The 17,917-nt window shown below is 39.4% G+C and overlaps 1 protein-coding gene across 1 annotated transcript in view; it reads right to left on the reverse strand.

Moving 5' to 3' along the window:
- The window catches only part of LOC134841147 (TNF receptor-associated factor 5-like), a 91,725-nt gene that overhangs the window by 60,820 nt on the left and 12,988 nt on the right, over positions 1–17,917 (reverse strand). The window contains exon 3 of the mRNA XM_063856946.1: positions 12,612–12,791. Within this exon, the coding sequence (XP_063713016.1) occupies positions 12,612–12,684 (73 nt within the window). The 5' untranslated portion in view covers positions 12,685–12,791. The remainder of the gene's footprint in view (positions 1–12,611; positions 12,792–17,917) is intronic.

Raw genomic sequence — 17,917 nt, forward strand, 5'->3', positions numbered from 1 at the left:
GGTGAACAAACTGGAGCTGAGAAGCCAGCTGAGGCGAACTTGGGAGAAATTGCTGCTAGAGTACTTTGAAAATGAAATGAGGGCACCTTCATCGGCGCAACCTTTGATGGAAAATCCTTTTGTTAGGACGGCGTGGCAGTTGATCTTTACATGAGGGCTCGCAGGAGTGGCGTAAAAAGAAATGACTTTAGGTGAAAAACTGAAGTTGGGCGACAAAGGCCTGCATGTGTATCGAATGCTGACGCAGCATGTTGCTCGAGATAATTCGGGGTTAAGTCTTGCGAGGAGGAACAGATGCCAGCTGTTTCTTGAGATGGATCATGTCGGTGATACCCGAGGCTACCATTCAAGCCTGCTATTAAAGCGCGATGGGAGGTAGATCATTGGAGAACTAGGTCTCGAGCGTCATCTTGAATGTGTATTAGAGTAATGGAATTGAGAAGGATAATGATTCGAGGCAGTCTCTAGAGAACCACACAAAAATCGACAAAATTAGGCAGTTCTCTACCAAGAAATTCGACGAGAGTCATGACGTGCATCGTAGCCTGACGTTGGCGGAGGAGTAATCGAGACCCACGAAGCGTGGGAAGTATCAGTATGTGTCTGGTGTGATGGGGATATCGTACAATATTTTCTTGGATTAAGAGGCATGAGCTGCCTTTATGAATTTCAAAGTCACGGAGTTGCTGAATTTCTGGACAGAGAAGAAAATAAGATTGATCCAACCGAGAGGGAAAAGCCGAGCCTAGCTTTGGTACTTGAAAAGGTACCGGAACTCATTAGTGTGCCGCGTTCTGAAAGGTAGGTAGAGCTGAGGCTGGGAGGCGAAGAAAACATACTGTCTACGAACCTGAGGATGATTTGGAGGCTGCTGAGACCATCTTGGCTTCCACATCCTCGGGCGAATTTGAATGATGAAAACTAGTGAGACTGTCAACAGGGAAGGATGAGGACCTGGGAAACTTGAACGTGATCGAGAACAGTCTAAAGAAGCGACGAACGGAACGAGTGAGACTGTCAACAGGGAAGGATGAGGACCTAGGAAACTTGAACGTGATCGAGAAGAGTCTAAAGAAGCGACGAGCAAGCTGAACGAGCCATCGAAGAAATTGGAGCCATGCATTGCCTTGACCTAGCAACTGGAGGTGGAGAACCTTCAGTTGCTAGGTCGGGTGACGTGTGAGACTGTCAACAGGGAACGAGTGAGACTGTCAACAGGGAAGGATGAGGACCTGGGAAACTTGAACGTGATCGAGAAGAGTCTAAAGAAGCGACGAGCAAGCTGAAAGAGTCATCAAAGAAAATGGAGCCATGCATTGCCTTGACCTAGCAACTGGAGGTGGAGAACCTTCTTGTGACGGGCGGTCTTGCGTGAGGATACAGTCCTTTCAAAGGAGAGTTCTGGCCACCTGGTTTTAAGACGTCACAGAAAAGGTGAAAAGTGAGGAGTAATTAATGGCCGATTAATACGCGAGCACCACGGTGAATTTAGCGACGGCACTGGGGTTTTCTCGAGAACGTGTAGGAGATACTAGAATCCGAACACCATCTGGTAACAGCGACGAGTGTGGAGTCCTGGCCAGGAATGCTGCAGATGATCCAGAAGCGAAATCGGTCTGGAAGCAGATATGGGGTTTCCCGTAAGCGAGGCCTACAGTCTGCCGATGAACGCAAAGTCTCTGGTGGAAGCGTATATCCAGAGTGTGATGGTCGATAAGGCTTTCTCGGTGCCCAAGTGCGTACGTTTAGCGAGATCGTCCCATCATTCGCACCGATTGTTATCAAAATTTTTTTGAATGGTGCCAAGGAACCGAGTGGAAGACTTGAGTGAAATCTGGGAGAAGAACTGTTGAGTTTGGAAAGAGAGAAAACTAGTGACTCGAGATGCAAAACGCGATTGGAAATGCGATAAACAACATGCAAGCTATGGACGAGGATGATGTGACGCACGCGAAGATGATGGAGTTTGACTCTTTGCTCGAGACTTCTGGAGAGCACAATCTCCGGAGCATCGGCCTAACGCACAGAAAGTACCCATGCCACTGTCCGGCTTAGACTGTGTTGTATTCAGAGCGGTCAAACCTCTGCTTGATATGGGATATCAAAGAAATTCGGTCGATATGATTACCTGACCATCAACTGAATGTCACTCTCTTCGTGGTGAGCTCAATGTTGGCGTTGCGATGGATTGAGGATTTTATAGCAAAACATCGGGAGTCAAAGGCACCGACAGTGGAGATGATACATGCCTTTGACTTTAGTAGGAGAGTTGAGTTGTTTGAGACTGATTATAAAGTATTCGCTGTACCCATGGAGGTGAGGCACGTGTGGAGTCACATACGACTCTTCTCATGGTTTCGGGCAATACTCACCTCTTGGCTATATACTTTGACGCAGAACCACATGAAGAAACACCACAAAGAGTACAGCCAGTTCATGGCCGAGATAGGGCCGGAAGCCTTCAAGAGACCTCTATTGACTCATCGTAATGGGATAACCACAGGTTGGAAAAGGGTTGAAAAGGTGTCTAGAGATAATACCAGAGCAAGGCAATCTGTACTAGAGGAGGACCTGGTAAAGAATGTGAGCTAGAGCTGGCATAACTCTTTTTCATTTCAACAGAGAATCCGAGGTGAAGAGTCTACTCAACCAACCGAGAAGATTGCAAGAGCAGGAAGAGTGGATGCAAGCATATGAACAACTGAAGGCATGGGAGGAGATCGTGATCAGTTCTGATGATGAAGAGGAATTAGCGAGGCAAATCACTGAGTGGACCTAGTACCTCGAAGACGGGGCATGATTTGAGCAGGGGCTGAGGTATCGGTTTTTGAGTCTTGAGTGTGGAAGGAAATGGGGGCTTGAGTGTCAACTAAGATGAAATCTGAGGGCACGAAAAAAAACATACAGTTTAATGTTACTAATGAACTATATCTTTTTATAAAGATCAAAATTTTGCATGACAGATTTCTGACTAGGTTAAACAGATTTTTTTTTCAAATTTAGGGTGCAGGCAGATGCAGATTTTGATTGCTGTTTAGCTAAAAAAACACAATTTTGGGGATGTAGATAAAGTTGAATCTGCTGCAAACTTCTGTAAATGACCACTGGCACTGTATCTTGAGAAGCACTCAACTTTCTAGAGGTTCACTGACATGACGCGCGATGAGAACATTGATCTTGAGTTCGGGGAGTATGTGCAAGTGGGTCATATCTGGAAGTTTTGGGAGAAAAAGTAATTTTTCAAAATTTCGAATTGACCATGTCATGCTAGGTTAGTTGGGTTATTTACTTGAATTTAGAGTCGTGTCGGTATGTAAATACCTAATTTAAATTTCTCGAGTGCATTAATTGTGACTATGTTGAGATAAGGCGAGTTTTAGGTTGGTCTATCTGAAATGAATCAAAGGTCCACTGTCCAACAAAAACTAATGGTATACTTGAGCTTCGAGCATGTTTTTAATAGCGTTCGCTTGTTTCAAATATTTAGAGGCCTGACCACGGGGGCGTTTTTATTTTTAGAGTGGGGGTATTTTGGTAGTAGCCTTTAAGCTGTAACACGGTTTTGTAGTCACATGTCGCGAGTGAACCGAACTGGCTCCGACTGAATGAGGTACAAAAACACAAGAGATAGTGTCCCTGACCCTTGAGCCTGTTATGGTTATAGGGCCTGTTTTTTTGTCTCATTTGTGACTCAAGTAGGCGACGGTTACAGGAGAAGTTAAACATATTTTAAGAAAAATTGCTAGCGAGATCAAAACATTACAATCGATTAAAAAAACCACTGACAATCAAAAACCGATTACTTTTATTGAACACTTTAGTCATAAGTCATCTGCACTACCCAGCAATACAATTAAGCAGTTTGATAACCAATCTAATAGTATCGCTTGATAAACAACTGAGTTGGGCAATAAAGACCTGCTACGACAGAAGAAAATTTGATTCTTAATCCGATCTCAAGCTGTGATACAAGGTACTTCCGGTTTCCTTGTTTCTCAATTGGAAAAAAGTTTGCCATCTATTGAAAATCATAGATAAGCTACTACCGGCATTCACAAAAATCAAGTACGTGAACAACACAAATGACGAGAACAGAAGAACTACTAAACTACACTTCCAAGCAAGATTCAGCAGCTATTATACCGAAAAAAATTTTTTAAAGAAAATCAGTTCTTATTTGGAACCCAATTCAAAGATAAACAGCAGCAGTGCAACTCAAAAAACAATGAAATTTAGATTTCAAGAAAATTTTCTATCTCCTTTTGTGATTCCTTCTATGGCAACCTATGGAAAAACAACATGAAAAAAATGTAAATTTATTTGATGTTGAAACTCCACCCATTACTTTATTATTTTGTAAATAAATATTTAACCCAGAAAAGTTGTGTGACTTATATTTGCTTAATAATTTTAATTATCATTTCGCAATTGAAGTGTTCATTTTTTATCATCGATCATAAAAGTATCCTAAGACAATGACTAAACAAAATAATAAATATTCAACCCATCAGAAGTTTGCAAAGTTGAAATTCGCGCCAAAAATTATATCATCATTATATCATCAGATTTAAGTTTCTGAGACATTCTATTAACTTTATATTTTATTTAAATCAATTTTTTCTTAGTTTTTCGATTTGTCTTATTATTCAATTTTGAAACACGTCAGTTTTTTATTTCGAAATTTATTTGTTTTCGTATTAGCCGAAAACTCGTTTTCGGATCTATAATTGAAGGGTCAGTTCCCTGCTCCTGAACTCATCCTGCGTTTCAATTCTCGATCTCTCCTTCTTGATGATTTTTCATTCTATTGTCAGTAACTTGACTTTGGTGTTAGCTTGGTCTATAGCCTCATATGACATTCCAGCGCTCCTGCTATCATTCACACACTGCCTCAGATGTTTTGCCACGGGTGAGTCCTCTTTTAGATGTCGCCAATTCTAGTGGTTAAATTTCGAACCATTTGGCCAAAAAAAGTGGGATAACATCCACAACAACAAATCTTGTAAGCAATTTTTGATTTTAGTTCACGCGAAAAAAAAAGACTTTTCTCCTGTTGAAAACAATTGGTGCCTTGATTATGTTCGGCATCTTTTTTTACAAATAGCAGAGTTTCATTGCCTCGGTACTGTGCCATCATCATGAGTGGTGTGTCTGTATTATCAAAACGACGTTGATGTAGGTCGTTCCCAGTACTCTTCTTGACTTTTCCTTTGATGAGCCTGTCAAGAGTTCTTGAAACAAATTTTAGTCCAAGATTCTGGGTTTTGGTTGTCCAACCATTATTTTCTGTGTGGCCTCATCGAACGTATTTCAAGTTGAAGTGCTGCTGAAAATTCGATGAACTGAGACTTATTTTATGTTTCTGATAATGGAGTGGAGCCGAGCTCCAAAAATTAGGAATTGTTCCTGTATCAGTTGGTTTTTAATACCATCCCAAGCTTACGTTTTTACGTATGCCCCCGTTAACGTTTTTGTCAAGAAAGGCTAATTCGCCCTTCTCATTAGCCTTTTTTAAAGTTAAGTGAAGACTAGGATGTAATTGGGGCAGCGTTTAACAATTCTTTTGGATCTACTTTCACTGTTCTCGCGATATCATCTACATATCTCAGAAAGAGTTTTGTTTCTCTCAACTCACAGCATGCCGAGCCAAACCAATCAGTATTAACTATATGTCTTTATTCAAGTACTTGGAGCTGACTTCTTTTCTGATGGAACCATTTTAGACAATTTTGACATTCAACAACTTTATGTCTATATGTAACTTTTCTTTTGTTCTGGACAGGTGCCTTATAGATCTTCCATTGGCTTGCAATTTTTGGGAATTTTTTTCTTCAACTTCAATACAGGTTCGAACACTTTCAATCACAAATTTGCCAGTATGACTGCAAGATACGCTCCCATAGCCAAACCATCCTTTTGTGTATACCACATATCATTGCACTTAAAGTGCACTTGACCTACAGCAAGCTCTTCGTAGTATTGCAATTAAAGCCTGGAGGTTTTCTTGCTCATACCATTTTCTGAATGCAATGTCGATAGCCTCCTCGAGTGGAACAATGGTGTACAATTTTTCAACATCTAAAGAAACTATACTCTTACCAGAGTCTAATTCAACCTTCTCAATAATCTCTCGTGCTTTTGCGTGTTTGTTTCTGTGTTCGCACCCTCATTTTTATCGCACAAAATGGGCAATATTTTGTTCAAGTTCTCATGGGAACTTCCAGGCAAAGATAGAACTGGCTGCAGTGGTATGTTTTGTTTGTGTAGTTTTACTAAACAGTACAAACGAGCCGGTTTACTATCTGTTGACCACAACTTGTTGTATAGATTTTCACTTATGTGATTGCTCTTTTTCATACTCAACAGCTCCTTGCTATTGTCTTTCTCAACTTTTAACACCACCGTATCATCAGTGTTATTCACTGCTTTGATTTGGTCTGACGGTAAAAGTGTTAGCAGTTTGACTTAGTACTGGTCTTTTTTCATGATACAAAATCTAACCCTTTTATAGAATGGCACTGCTAAAAGATCGTTGTTTTTGAGATAATTTCTAGCATTTTCTACCCCCTCTATTATATAGTGTCGGCTCTACTTGCTTTGTATAGGCTTTAGCTGCCGCTTCAGTCTCCCACAGGAGCTCCCCTGCTACATTCTGATTCTGATTTTTCAATTGGGAGAAAAAAACTTCCACATTAACCAAAAAAAGACTTGTTTTGAATTTAACCAGATGCGGGTGCCCCAAAGATAAAATTTCCTTCACCCACATTGGTAAATCAAGGCCCTCTTAAGCTTTTACTGACCTGTCATTAAATTTGCCTAACGGTCAATCTTGTTTTTTTTTGGAGTTTTGGGAGTCTTTTTTCTGTTCACTTGTATAATGAGATGCAAAACTAATGGCCAATTTTTTCATCAAACCCCCGCTGCACTATCACTTTTGATTTTTCCAACGTCGCTAATGTTCTTCTCGTCAATTCTAACCTTATTTATTTCAGCTCTGAGTAGTTTTACCTGAAAACAAGGAACCACTTGGTCCAAAAATTCCCGTATTTAGTATCCATCGTCAAAATGGGGAGGGGAATTCATTTCTTCGCAGGCAGCGAGGCACAAACTTCACCAGTTGCAAAGCAAAAAACTAACAAAACAGCAAATAACAACATGTTGAAGTACCATTCGCTCGATCTCTCTCCTTCCGTTTCGCTAGTACCTTCTTTTTTGTCTGTGAAGGTCTGCTCTTGGCGTTTTTTTTCTCGCCAATCAGTCCTGTAAGATGGCCAAAAATCTGAAGCCCAAAGATTTTTCCTTTGCGCAATCTTTATTGTATAAGCATAGATGGAGTGTTGGTAGCAGCGCCATTAGCAGCACCCTCAGATGAATTGCGTCTAATTACGCTGAAAGCACGGCCCTCTCCGAGCGACAAAGTTTTTTCGGAAATCTACAAGTCGGGTGTGGCTCTAAAGGAGGAGCAGAAACAGCTGCACGCTGGTTTAGAAACCTAAATAAACACAACAACAGTGCAAAAATAACCGTATAACCGTTCTTTTAAAATCAGACATTAAGAATTCCGTTAACTTTCTAAAAAGAGAAACAATGATGAATCAGGTTTCTTTTTCGAATTGTCAAAATTGTAACAACATCTACTGCGCGTGGAGAAAACCTAGTTGGCTTGTTTACGGAAACTTTATCATATTGTCAGAAGACAGAACTAAACAGGGCAATCCTGAAGCCTCATCCCATTTTGCGCAAACAATTGAGGCGCTATGAAAATCGATAGGGTGGAAAAAATATCTCGTAATTAGACGACGGACATTAAACAGTGTGAAATTTGTGTTTTATGACCGGAGACTAGTACCCAGTACAGTTCAATTTTAACGTTCTGTGAAAAATGCCCTAAAATTAAAATGAAGACAAATAAGACTTTGTTTTACTAGGATCACTATTCGGCGAGTTTTGTCATAAAAAATTACTCGTCGAAAAAAAAAGTTTGAAATTTTTTTGGATAACATTGACAAACTAGATGCCCGTTATGGTTTTTAGCTTCTAAAAAATTGCTTTAGCATGCCAAAACTCCCTGAGTTTTGCGTAAGAGCCTTTGTTTTAGCGAAACTGAACTTTTGCATTCCTACGACATAATACGAAACAACTCGTTATCCAAGGCCACTAAGCCTGTTTTGACAGTGATGCAGTCGACTTTAAGAATGTCAGAAGTCAGAAACTAACAAGACGACCCTGAACACCCAAACCACTCCACTTGGCGTAAACAATTCAGACGCTAGTAAAACCGCTAGGGCCGAAAAAAATATATCGTAATTTGCCGATGAACATTTTAAAAAGTTTGAATTTTGTGTTTCAATACAAAACAAGAATAAACAGTATTGGTCACTTTTAAGGCAATTTCGAAGCTCAAACCAATGGACGTAAAAATGTTTACTGAGTTCCAGGATTTGTTTGGCTCAACAAAATTTACATCATCCCATGCCAAAATCTGTGGTTAAATTTATCGAGTCAACAACTCAAATTGCGATAGGACTTCAGTAAGATCTAAAATTGCCGACAGCATAAACAAGTGTCGAGAAAGTGATTGGCATGGCCTTCATTGCGTCAAAAAAGCAGGGAGAATCTCTAGGCATTCAAATCTCAGCGCCCGTATAAAGCAGAGTTCGGTTTCTTTTCATTTTGTTTCTGTTTTAGAGCCAAGGCACCTCTACAGAATCGATCAGAAGCAACAAGACGGTTTAGCGCTTGTTCCATCGACTGTTGGTAATCAGTTACTGTGGAATGTAACAGTAGTAGACTCTCCAGCTCCCAGTAGGATTAGTGCGGGTCGATTTTAACCCTGTTACGGTTGCCGCTGAAGAGCAAAAAAAAAAGACAAGCATAAAGACTCGATAGATGATGAATACCTGTTCCAAGCGCTAGTTTTTAAGATTCAGTGCGCGGCTGACCTCAGCACGTAGTTTTTTCAGAAAGCTTGGTTAGTATCTAAGAACATGTAGGAAGGAACCCAGTGAGCAGCTTTTCAAAACAGAGAGTCTCACTGGCAATACAGATTACGAACGCTGCTACTCGGCACAAAATATGACGAAACAATTTTCCATGACATTTTTTTCATTTTTTTTCAATCATTATATGATTTTTCTCGATTCGAATTACTTTTTTAAAGGAAAAAACTCGTATCGTGTTGATTTTTATTCATATCAACCTCGTATAGAGTTCCGTGTTTTTATTGAAGAAACATAACCTTATTGTCGAATTTAAATTTAAGCACATTAACTCAATTTTCTCATTTTTACTTCCATATCTACAAAATTCTTAGCACTTTGACTGCAACAAAGGATGAAAGGACCCCTGACTGTAGCCAGTAGAAAAAAAAGACAATGTAGAGCTAATTCATATTGTAGAGCAAAGAACATCAAATAGTTCTTTTTAGAAAAAATGAATTGCGGGGAAGTCGTCTTGTGACCTTTATGGTTTACATCAATGGAGCTAATTGTTCCTAAAATTAGAGACAATCACTGAAGTACAACGACAAGATCATTTACCGATTAGAGTCATACTCCATCCCCGGACTCTCGTTGAACCCCAAAACTTGGGACCCCCTCAAGATCGCCCATTTTTTTCAAGAGAACAGAGGTGAAACCAACACCGCAAGGGTATTATCATCTGACACAACATACTTATTAACAATCTCCCCACTCACACCAGCAAATTTTGTCCGACTCAGAATAAACACTCACACCTCCGAATTTCCAAACATATTAGTATCTAATTGAAGCTTCAATCGTAATCAGGTGCTCAAGCGATTGTCTACACAAAGACATGGGACAACATTCTCTCGCTCGAGCTTAGTGAAAACGCAATTTTATTTCTTAACAATAGGAGAAAACCATATATGAGGGAAGAAAGGAGAGTAACAAACTCCTGTTCGAGCTCACCAAAATTCAGCCCAAACCACGACAGAAAATTAGTAATCAGAGTAGCAAAGAAGAGTCACAACTTGCAATAACTCATCCACCTGTAGCGAAGAAGAAAATCAAACGAGAAACAGAATGGCAGATGAAGAACAAAAAAAAACACGAAAACAGGGAGAAGGAAACAAATAGAGACTTTGAAAAATCTGGAATTCTTTCTAATTACACTGAATTTGGATCTGAAAACCTCGGAACTACAGGCTTATTGTTGAAACCTACCTTCCCTGCAAGAAGGAACACTTACCTATTTTTCCTTTGGTCCCAATGATTTAGGAGGTGTAAAACCTTCGAATTTCGGTATCGAACAATTATTTCCGTTTCCTGTGCTCAAATTCCAGTTAATCTGGAGTTGTGAAACCTTCAAGTTCCGGAACGTATTGAAATTGAATTCACCTTTTTTTCCTGGAAAAAGGTAGTTTTGCGACCAGCAGATCTGTAAGCATTGAAAGTCCTCACTCTGCTTCTCAAGCTGAGATGCAGTGCATTTAAATCAAAAGAAGTGAGAACGAGTAAAAAAAACACAAACGAACGGAAAATGGAGAACATTGCAGAAAAAAAATAAAACCTCAGAGAAACATCAACAGAGCAAAAAAGTAAAACTTTTAAAAAAATGACGTTGCAAAGTAACAAATGACTGCATACAACCACGAAGACAAAATTAACTCTCTTGACCTGAAATGTCAGAAGTATTTTCAAACTAAACAGGCAATTGAGATTTGTGAACAAAAAGCCATTAAAGAATGTGTGAAATGTGCAAAAACGAAACATGACTGTGCCAGTAACTGCCAAACAAGGCCCTGTTTTTTAGCCGAACACATCAATTAAACAAATAGTTGCGTGAACTAATCACTGTCCCCAAAGCAAGTGAAGGACCTCATAGCAATTAAGGGGCTGACACTTAGAAGAGTTCCTTAGGAAATTACTCATTAGCTAACTTCACACCCAGCCTGAAAACAACCCCCCGTATACTGATTGCACAGGAATTCAAGGTCATCTTGCAAGCTCTGAGCGAACGACGAACAATTGATTTTCCAAAACTGCTGCAATATTTTACTGTTTATTGTCATCAAACTACAGGAAACACACAGGGAAGGTCTGATATCAGATGAAGCTGAAGAGTCTTCCCTTACTGAGAAATTTGATCGAATGGGACTACGTCAAGTGATACCAAGCCAACCACATCAAATGCTGATGATGTTCTGAAAAAACCAGAATTTGTGGAATGCTCGAGCATCGATAAAAAAACTGAAATAGTATACTCGATCTCTAACAATAAAACTTCTGCCATCATGCTTACAGAACAATGTTTACTTTTGAAAACAAAACCTCAATATCACTTATATTTATAAAAAAAAACTTCCAATTTTGCAAACAAAAAGGGAATACGCAAGCGATCATTCAATCTGTAAAGTAAGAGCAATGTCAATTAATCGGTAAAATAATGGTACTCATGGCTTCAAAAACGAATCAATCGAAACAAAACCTCAATAACAGCTCACTGGCCCAACCCGACTTTCTTGAGACCAAAAAAAAATTGCAGATGAAATTTAAGAAACCAAACCTGTTACAGTTAAAAGTAGCTGCCAGCAGAAGAATGCCTACAATACAAACTTCTTCAAATCATTACAAAAAATAATAACTTTTTTGGATCAAAAGATTTAAAAAAGCAGGAGTGTAACCTGAAAAGTTTTCTTTCTAGAAAGTAATACTATTACCTACAAACTCGAAACGTTTTCTTTTATTCTCATGTTATTGAGAACAAAATATAAGGCAAATAAATTAAAATAGACCTGAGCTGAGCAGTTTTTGGACACGAAAAAACGAGCAACATTTTTCTTGAAAACGTAGCAATATTTGCGAAACTGTCGAAATTTGAGTTTCAAACTCCTTTAATTAACAGAAGATTTCCCTTGGTTTGGGAATTCAGCCGATTAACGCAGAGCGACAAAAAAGACGGAGCCGATATTTCATTACTATACGACATGAAGAGCTCTTCACTGACCTTCCAATCAGTTTATTTTGTTGTTTTGTAGCTGGCGAACCAATTTAAGTTCAAGTTCCTACTGTATCGAATGTGTTTTTTGTCGTTCTGCGAATAGGCGATTTAGTTTTTTGTGAGCCGGTTCACAAAATTGGTTTCCAATTTTGTATAAATTTGACAAAATTATTGGTCTCTGTTTTCTACAAACAGCTAAATGCGCTGAACTATCTTTTTAAAACTGGTTCATGTATCTCTTTTCCAAAAATTGAGCTCGTTTATCTCGATTAAAATGGAGTAAGTAGCAGAGAACGCCAAATATTTTAGAAGTAACTTAGAACATTTGAACTTGCAGAGATGAGGTTTGAGTCCCACGAAAGGCATCTGAACTTTTAGGAAATTAATTAACCGAATTTTAAAACCCTGGATTTGAATTATTTTAAGTGAGCCGAATTGAAAGAAATTAAAGTTGGGTTTATTTTCTGGGTATATTTTGAAGTTGGGTTTATGATCAAAGTTGGGTTTATTTTATCTGTGATAACTAAGGTGACCAATTGCAATGAAATTGGACTCATTCATCATCTCCTTCTCATGAAGAGACGAGATAAAATTTTAATAATTCGTCCAAGATAAAAGAATTTAAAGCAGTAGGGAAGGTTACTTACCGGTAATGAGGTCATTCAATCGTGTTCTGGTTCTCACTGTGTCTTTTCTTCCTTGAGCTACTTTCTCTCGCATGTGTTCAAATTCTTCGCTAACAAAGGCAAGGGAACAATCAATGATGGTGTATATGTCATCAAAATCTCCAACCAGTTGCACCTGTTGTCCCGAGGTGTCAGATGGAACTAGAAAAAAACAGGTTCAGGCAACGTTCGGCCAGCAAATTAGATAAAATAATTGAATTATCCATAACTCAGCTATCTTGTTTTAAAAAACAGACGAAATGAAGTCTATTTATAACTGAAAATTGAGATTTGATGAACTTTTTGCTAGCTTTTTTTCTTTTTTCAGGCATCGAAAAAACTTCAATGGAAATTATCTTTCATCAAAGTCTTTTATCGAAAAATGTAAGTTCTTCTATTTTCTTTGCTGTGGACTTGTATTATATTGAAATTCATTTCTTGAAATTACAATCATTTAAAATTGCCTAGCGCTACCCTGATCTGTCTGGTCTTGCCTTGCCTCGCGCGGCCCTGCCCTGCCCCATCCTGTCTTGATCTGCACTTCCTTTCCTAGCCTTGTGCTGCCTTGCCGTGTCATCTCTGCCCTGCCCTGGCTTGTCTTGTCTTGCCTTGCCTTGTCTTGCCTTGCCTTGCCTTGCCTTGCCTTGCCTTGCCTTGCCTTGCCTTGCCTTGCTTTGCTTTGCTTTGCTTTGCTTTGCTTTGCTTTGCTTTGCTTTGCTTTGCTTTGCTTTACTTTGCCTTGCCTTGCCTTGCCTTGCACTGCCCTTCCCTTCCCTTACTTGTCTTTGGCATTCCTGACTTTCGCTGTCCTGCTATGCGCTGCCCTGCCTTATGCTGCCCTACGCTGCCCTGCCCTGCCCTGCCCCGCCCCGCCCCGCCCCGCACTGCACTGCCCTACACTGTTCTTACCTTCCGCTCCTTGTCTTTGGCAGTCCTTGTGATGTCATGCTCTGCCCTGCCTTACGCTGCTTTGCCTTGCCTTGCACTGCTCTGCCCTGTTCCGTCATGCGCTACCCTGCCTCGTCCTGTCCAGGTTTAATCTGATCTGCAAGGCATTGCGCTGCCCTGCTAAGTTACTTTTTGCGGTGGCCTGGCTTGCAATGCCCTTGCCTGCGATGCCCTTCCCTATTTTACCTTGACATGCCTTGCGATGCGTCTTCGTGTCATGCTTGCCTTGCACTGCCTGATGCAAACTGCTTTAATATACGATGCCCTTACTTGCCCTGCTTTATCTTGCATTGCATTGCATTATTTTACTTTGCATTGCGTTTCACTGCATCCAGTTGATTTAGAGAATTGCATTGCAATGCTCGGCATGGCATTGCATTGATTTGCGTTACATTGCACTGCATTGGCTTCCATCGTAATGCAATTTATTTCCTCCCAATGCCGTCAATTACTTTGCATTACCTTGCAATTCGTAAAATTGCATTGCGTTGCATTACATTCCAATGCATTGTTTTCAGCGCGTCGCAGTGAATTGTATCGCGTTAAGTTACCTTGCATTGCACTGCAAAGCAAGTATTTGCATTGCATTGCGTTGCATTTCTTGTCCTATCTTCTCTTGTCTTGTCATATTTTTTCTTGTCTTTTTTCTTTTCTTCTCTTCTCTTAAAGTGTCTTGTCCTGTCTCGTAGTGTTTTGTCGTGTCTTGTTTTGTACTTTCAATGTTTTTTAGGGTTTTGCTGAGTCTTGTTGTATCTCGCGGTGTTTTGTCGTGTCTAGCCGTGTTTTGTCATTTTTCTTCTCTTTTTCTGTGTCTTTTCGTGTTTTTTTATTGTATCTTTTCATGCCTTGTCGTGCAATGTCATGTCTTTTCTGGTCTTGGTTCTTATCTTGGCTTATCTTGCCGTATTCAATCGTGTCTTTTCGTTTCTTTTTAACACTTGTCATGTCTTGTCGTGTTTTAAGGTGTCTTGTCGTGTCTTGACTTGCCTTTTCTTGCCTTGAAATTTTTTGGCGTGTTTTGTTTTAACATTGCTTTGTTTTGTTTTGTTTTGTCTAGTCTTGTCTAATCTTGTCTTGTCTTTCTTGTCTTGTCTTGACTTGTCTCGTCTCGTCTCGTCTTGTCTTGTCTTGTCTTGTCTTGCATTGCGTTGTTTTGACTTGTCTTGTGTTGTTTTGTCTTGTATTGTATTGTCTGATCTCGTTCATTTTTCTTTTCTTGCTTTGTCTCATCCTATCCTGTTTTTTTTGTATTGCCTGTGTTGTCTTATCTTGTCTTGTCTTGATATGGCTTGCCTTCTCTTGAGTTGTCTTTTCTTGTCTGGCCTTGTCCTGTCTTGTCTTCTCTGGTGTTGTCTTGTTTTAATTTATCTTTTCTCAACTTGTCTTGTCGTGATTTGTTTTGTCCTTTGTTGTCATATCAAGCTATCTATGCCTGGTCCGCTTATGTGTTGTCTTATTTTGTCATGACTTGTGTTGTCTCGACTTGTCCTGTTTTGTCTTGTCTTGCTTTGCGTTTTCTTGTATATTTTTAACTTATCTTATGTTGTCGTGTCTTGTATTGTCTTATTTTTTTGTCTTTCTCTGTCTTGTCTTGTTTTGTTTTATAGTGTCTTGTCTTGTCTTTCCTCCTCGTCTCTTCTCGTCTGGTTTTTTCATGCCTTGTTTTGTCCTGCCTTATTTTCTTATGTTGTCGTGTCTTGCAGTAATTTGTCGTGTCTCTACGTGTTTGTCATGTCTGTCATGTCTATTTGTTTATTCGTGTCGTTTTGTGTGTTGTTGTATCTCTCCGCAACTCTTCGCATCTTTTTGTGTCTCGTTTTCGTTTCTTTTCGTTCTTTGTTGTGTTTTTTTGGCTCGCCTTATCTTGTTTTGCCTTGCTTTACCTTTTATGCCCGTCTCTTCTCGTCTGCTCTTGTTTAGATTTGTTTTGTTGTTTCATTTCTTGTCTGGTCTTGTCTCGTCAACACTTGTCTTGTCTTTTTTTCTGTTTTATTTTAAATTCTTCCTTGCCTTGCCTTGCCTTGCCTCGTCTTGTCTTATTTTGTCATGACTTGTGTTGTCTCCTCTGGTCCTGTCTTGTCTTGTTTTGCTTTGCGTTTTCTTGTATAGCTTTAACTTATCTTATGTTGTCGTGTCTTGTATAGTCTTTTTTTTGTCCTGCTTTGTCATGTCTTGTTTTGTTTTATAGTGACTTGTCTTGTCTTTCGTCCTCGTCTCTTCTCGTCTAGTTTTTTTCTTGCCTTGTTTTGTCCTGCCTGTTTTTCTTATGTTGTCGTGTCTTGTCGTAATTTTTCTTGTCTTGTTTTTTTTTCTGGTCGTGTCTTGTCGTAAATTGTCGTGTCTCGTCGTGTTTTGTCATGTCTTCGCATCTTGTCGATCTCTTCGCATCTTGTCCTGTCTTTTTGTAACTCGTTTTTGTGTCTATTCATGCTTTGTTGTGCCTTTTTTATTTCTTTTGGCTTGCCTTGTCTTGTCTTGCCTTGCTTTATCTTGTATGCCCGTCTCTTCTCGTCTGCTCTTGTTTTGTACTGCCTGGTTTTGGCGTGTCTTATTTTGTCTTGTAACTTTTTTTCTCTTCTTTTTGTGTCATTTCTTGTCTCGTCTTGTCTCGTCAACTCTTTTCCTGCCTTTTTTTATTTGTTTTGTTTTAAATTGTTCTGTTTTGCCTTGCCTTGCCTCGTCTTGTCTTGTCTTGTTTTGTAATGCCTGGTTTTGGCGTGTCTTATTTTGTCTTGTAACTTTTTTTTCTCTTCTTTTTGTGTCTTTTCGTTTCTTTTTATCGTATCTTGACATGCCTTTTCGTTCCATGACAGGTCTTTTCTGGTCCTGTGTCTTGTCTTGTTTATCTTGTCGTGTTTTTTTGTGTCTTTTCATGTTTTGTCGGGCCTTTCTTGTCGTGTCTGATCTTGTCTTGTTTTGTCTTGTCTTGTCTTGTCTTGCTTTGTCTCGTCCTGTCCTGTTTTTTTTTCTTGCTTGTGTTGTCTTATATTGTCTTGCCTTGTCCTGTCTTGTCTTGTCTGCTGTTGTCTTGTACCCTCATCTCTTTTCGTCTGGATTTGTCTTGTCTTGTCGTGTCTTTTTTGTCTTGTATCCTAGTCTCTTTTCGTATGGTGTTGTCTTTGTCTGGCCCTGCCTTGACTAAACTTGTTTTGACTTATTTTTTCAATTTTGTCTTCTTCCTTTTGACTTGCCTTACCTTGCCTTGTCTTGTCTTGTGTTGTCTTGTTTCAATTTATCTTGTCTCAAGTTTTCTCTTCGTGACTTTTTTTGTCCTCTGTTGTCATATCAAGCTATGTCTGTTCCATTCATGTCTTGTCAAATTTTGTCATGACTTTTGTTATCTCGTCTTGTCTTGTCTTGTCTTGCCTGGTTTTGCGTTTTCTTGCCTAGCCTTAACTTACCTTATGTTCTCGTGTCTTGTATTGTCTTGTTTTTTTTGTCTTGCCTTGTCTTCTCTTGTTTTGTTTTTTTAGTGTCTTGTCTTGTCTTTCATCCTCGTCTCTTCTCGTCTGGTTTTTTTTCTTTGTTTTGTCAAGCCTTTCATGTCGTGTCTTGTCGTGTCTTGTCGTACATTTTCTTGTCTTGTTTTTGTATTGCTTTATCTTGTATGCCCGTCCCTTCTCGTCTGCTCTTGTTTAGATTTGTTTTGTGTCATTTCTTGTCTCGTCTGGTCTCGTCAACTCTTTTCCTGCCTTTTTTTATTTGTTTTGTTTTAAATTGTTCTGTTTTGCCTTGCCTTGCCTCGTCTTGTCTTGTCTTGTTTTGTACTGCCTGGTTTTGGCGCGTCTTATTTTGTCTTGTAACTTTTTTTTCTCTTCTTTTTGTGTCTTTTCGTTTCTTTTTATCGTATCTTGACATGCCTTTTCGTTCCATGACAGGTCTTTTCTGGTCCTGTAACTTGTCTTGTTTTATCTTGTCGTGTTTTTTCGTGTCTTTTCATGTTTTGTCGGGCCTTAATTGTCGTGTCTGATATTGTCTTGTTTTGTCTTGTCTTGTCTTGTCTTGTCTTGTCTTGCTTTGTCTCGCCCTGTCCTGTTTTTTTTCTTGCCTGTGTTGTCTTATATTGTCTTGCCTTGTCCTGTCTTGTCTTATCTGCTGTTGTCTTGTACCCTCATCTCTTCTCGTCTGGATTTGTCTTGTCTTGTCTTGTCTTGTTTTTTTTTGTCTTGTATTCTAGTCTCTTCTCGTATGGTGTTGTCTTTGTCTGGCCCTGCCTTGGCTAAACTTGTTTTGACTTATTTTTTCATGTTTTGTCTTCATCCTTTTGACTTGCCTTACCTTGCTTTGTCTTGTCTTGTGTTGTCTTGTTTCAATTTATCTTGTCTCAAGTTTTCTCTTCG

This window comes from Symsagittifera roscoffensis, chromosome 3 (assembly GCF_963678635.1).
Source record: "Symsagittifera roscoffensis chromosome 3, txSymRosc1.1, whole genome shotgun sequence".
In the NCBI taxonomy this organism is placed as follows: Eukaryota; Metazoa; Xenacoelomorpha; order Acoela; family Convolutidae; genus Symsagittifera; species Symsagittifera roscoffensis.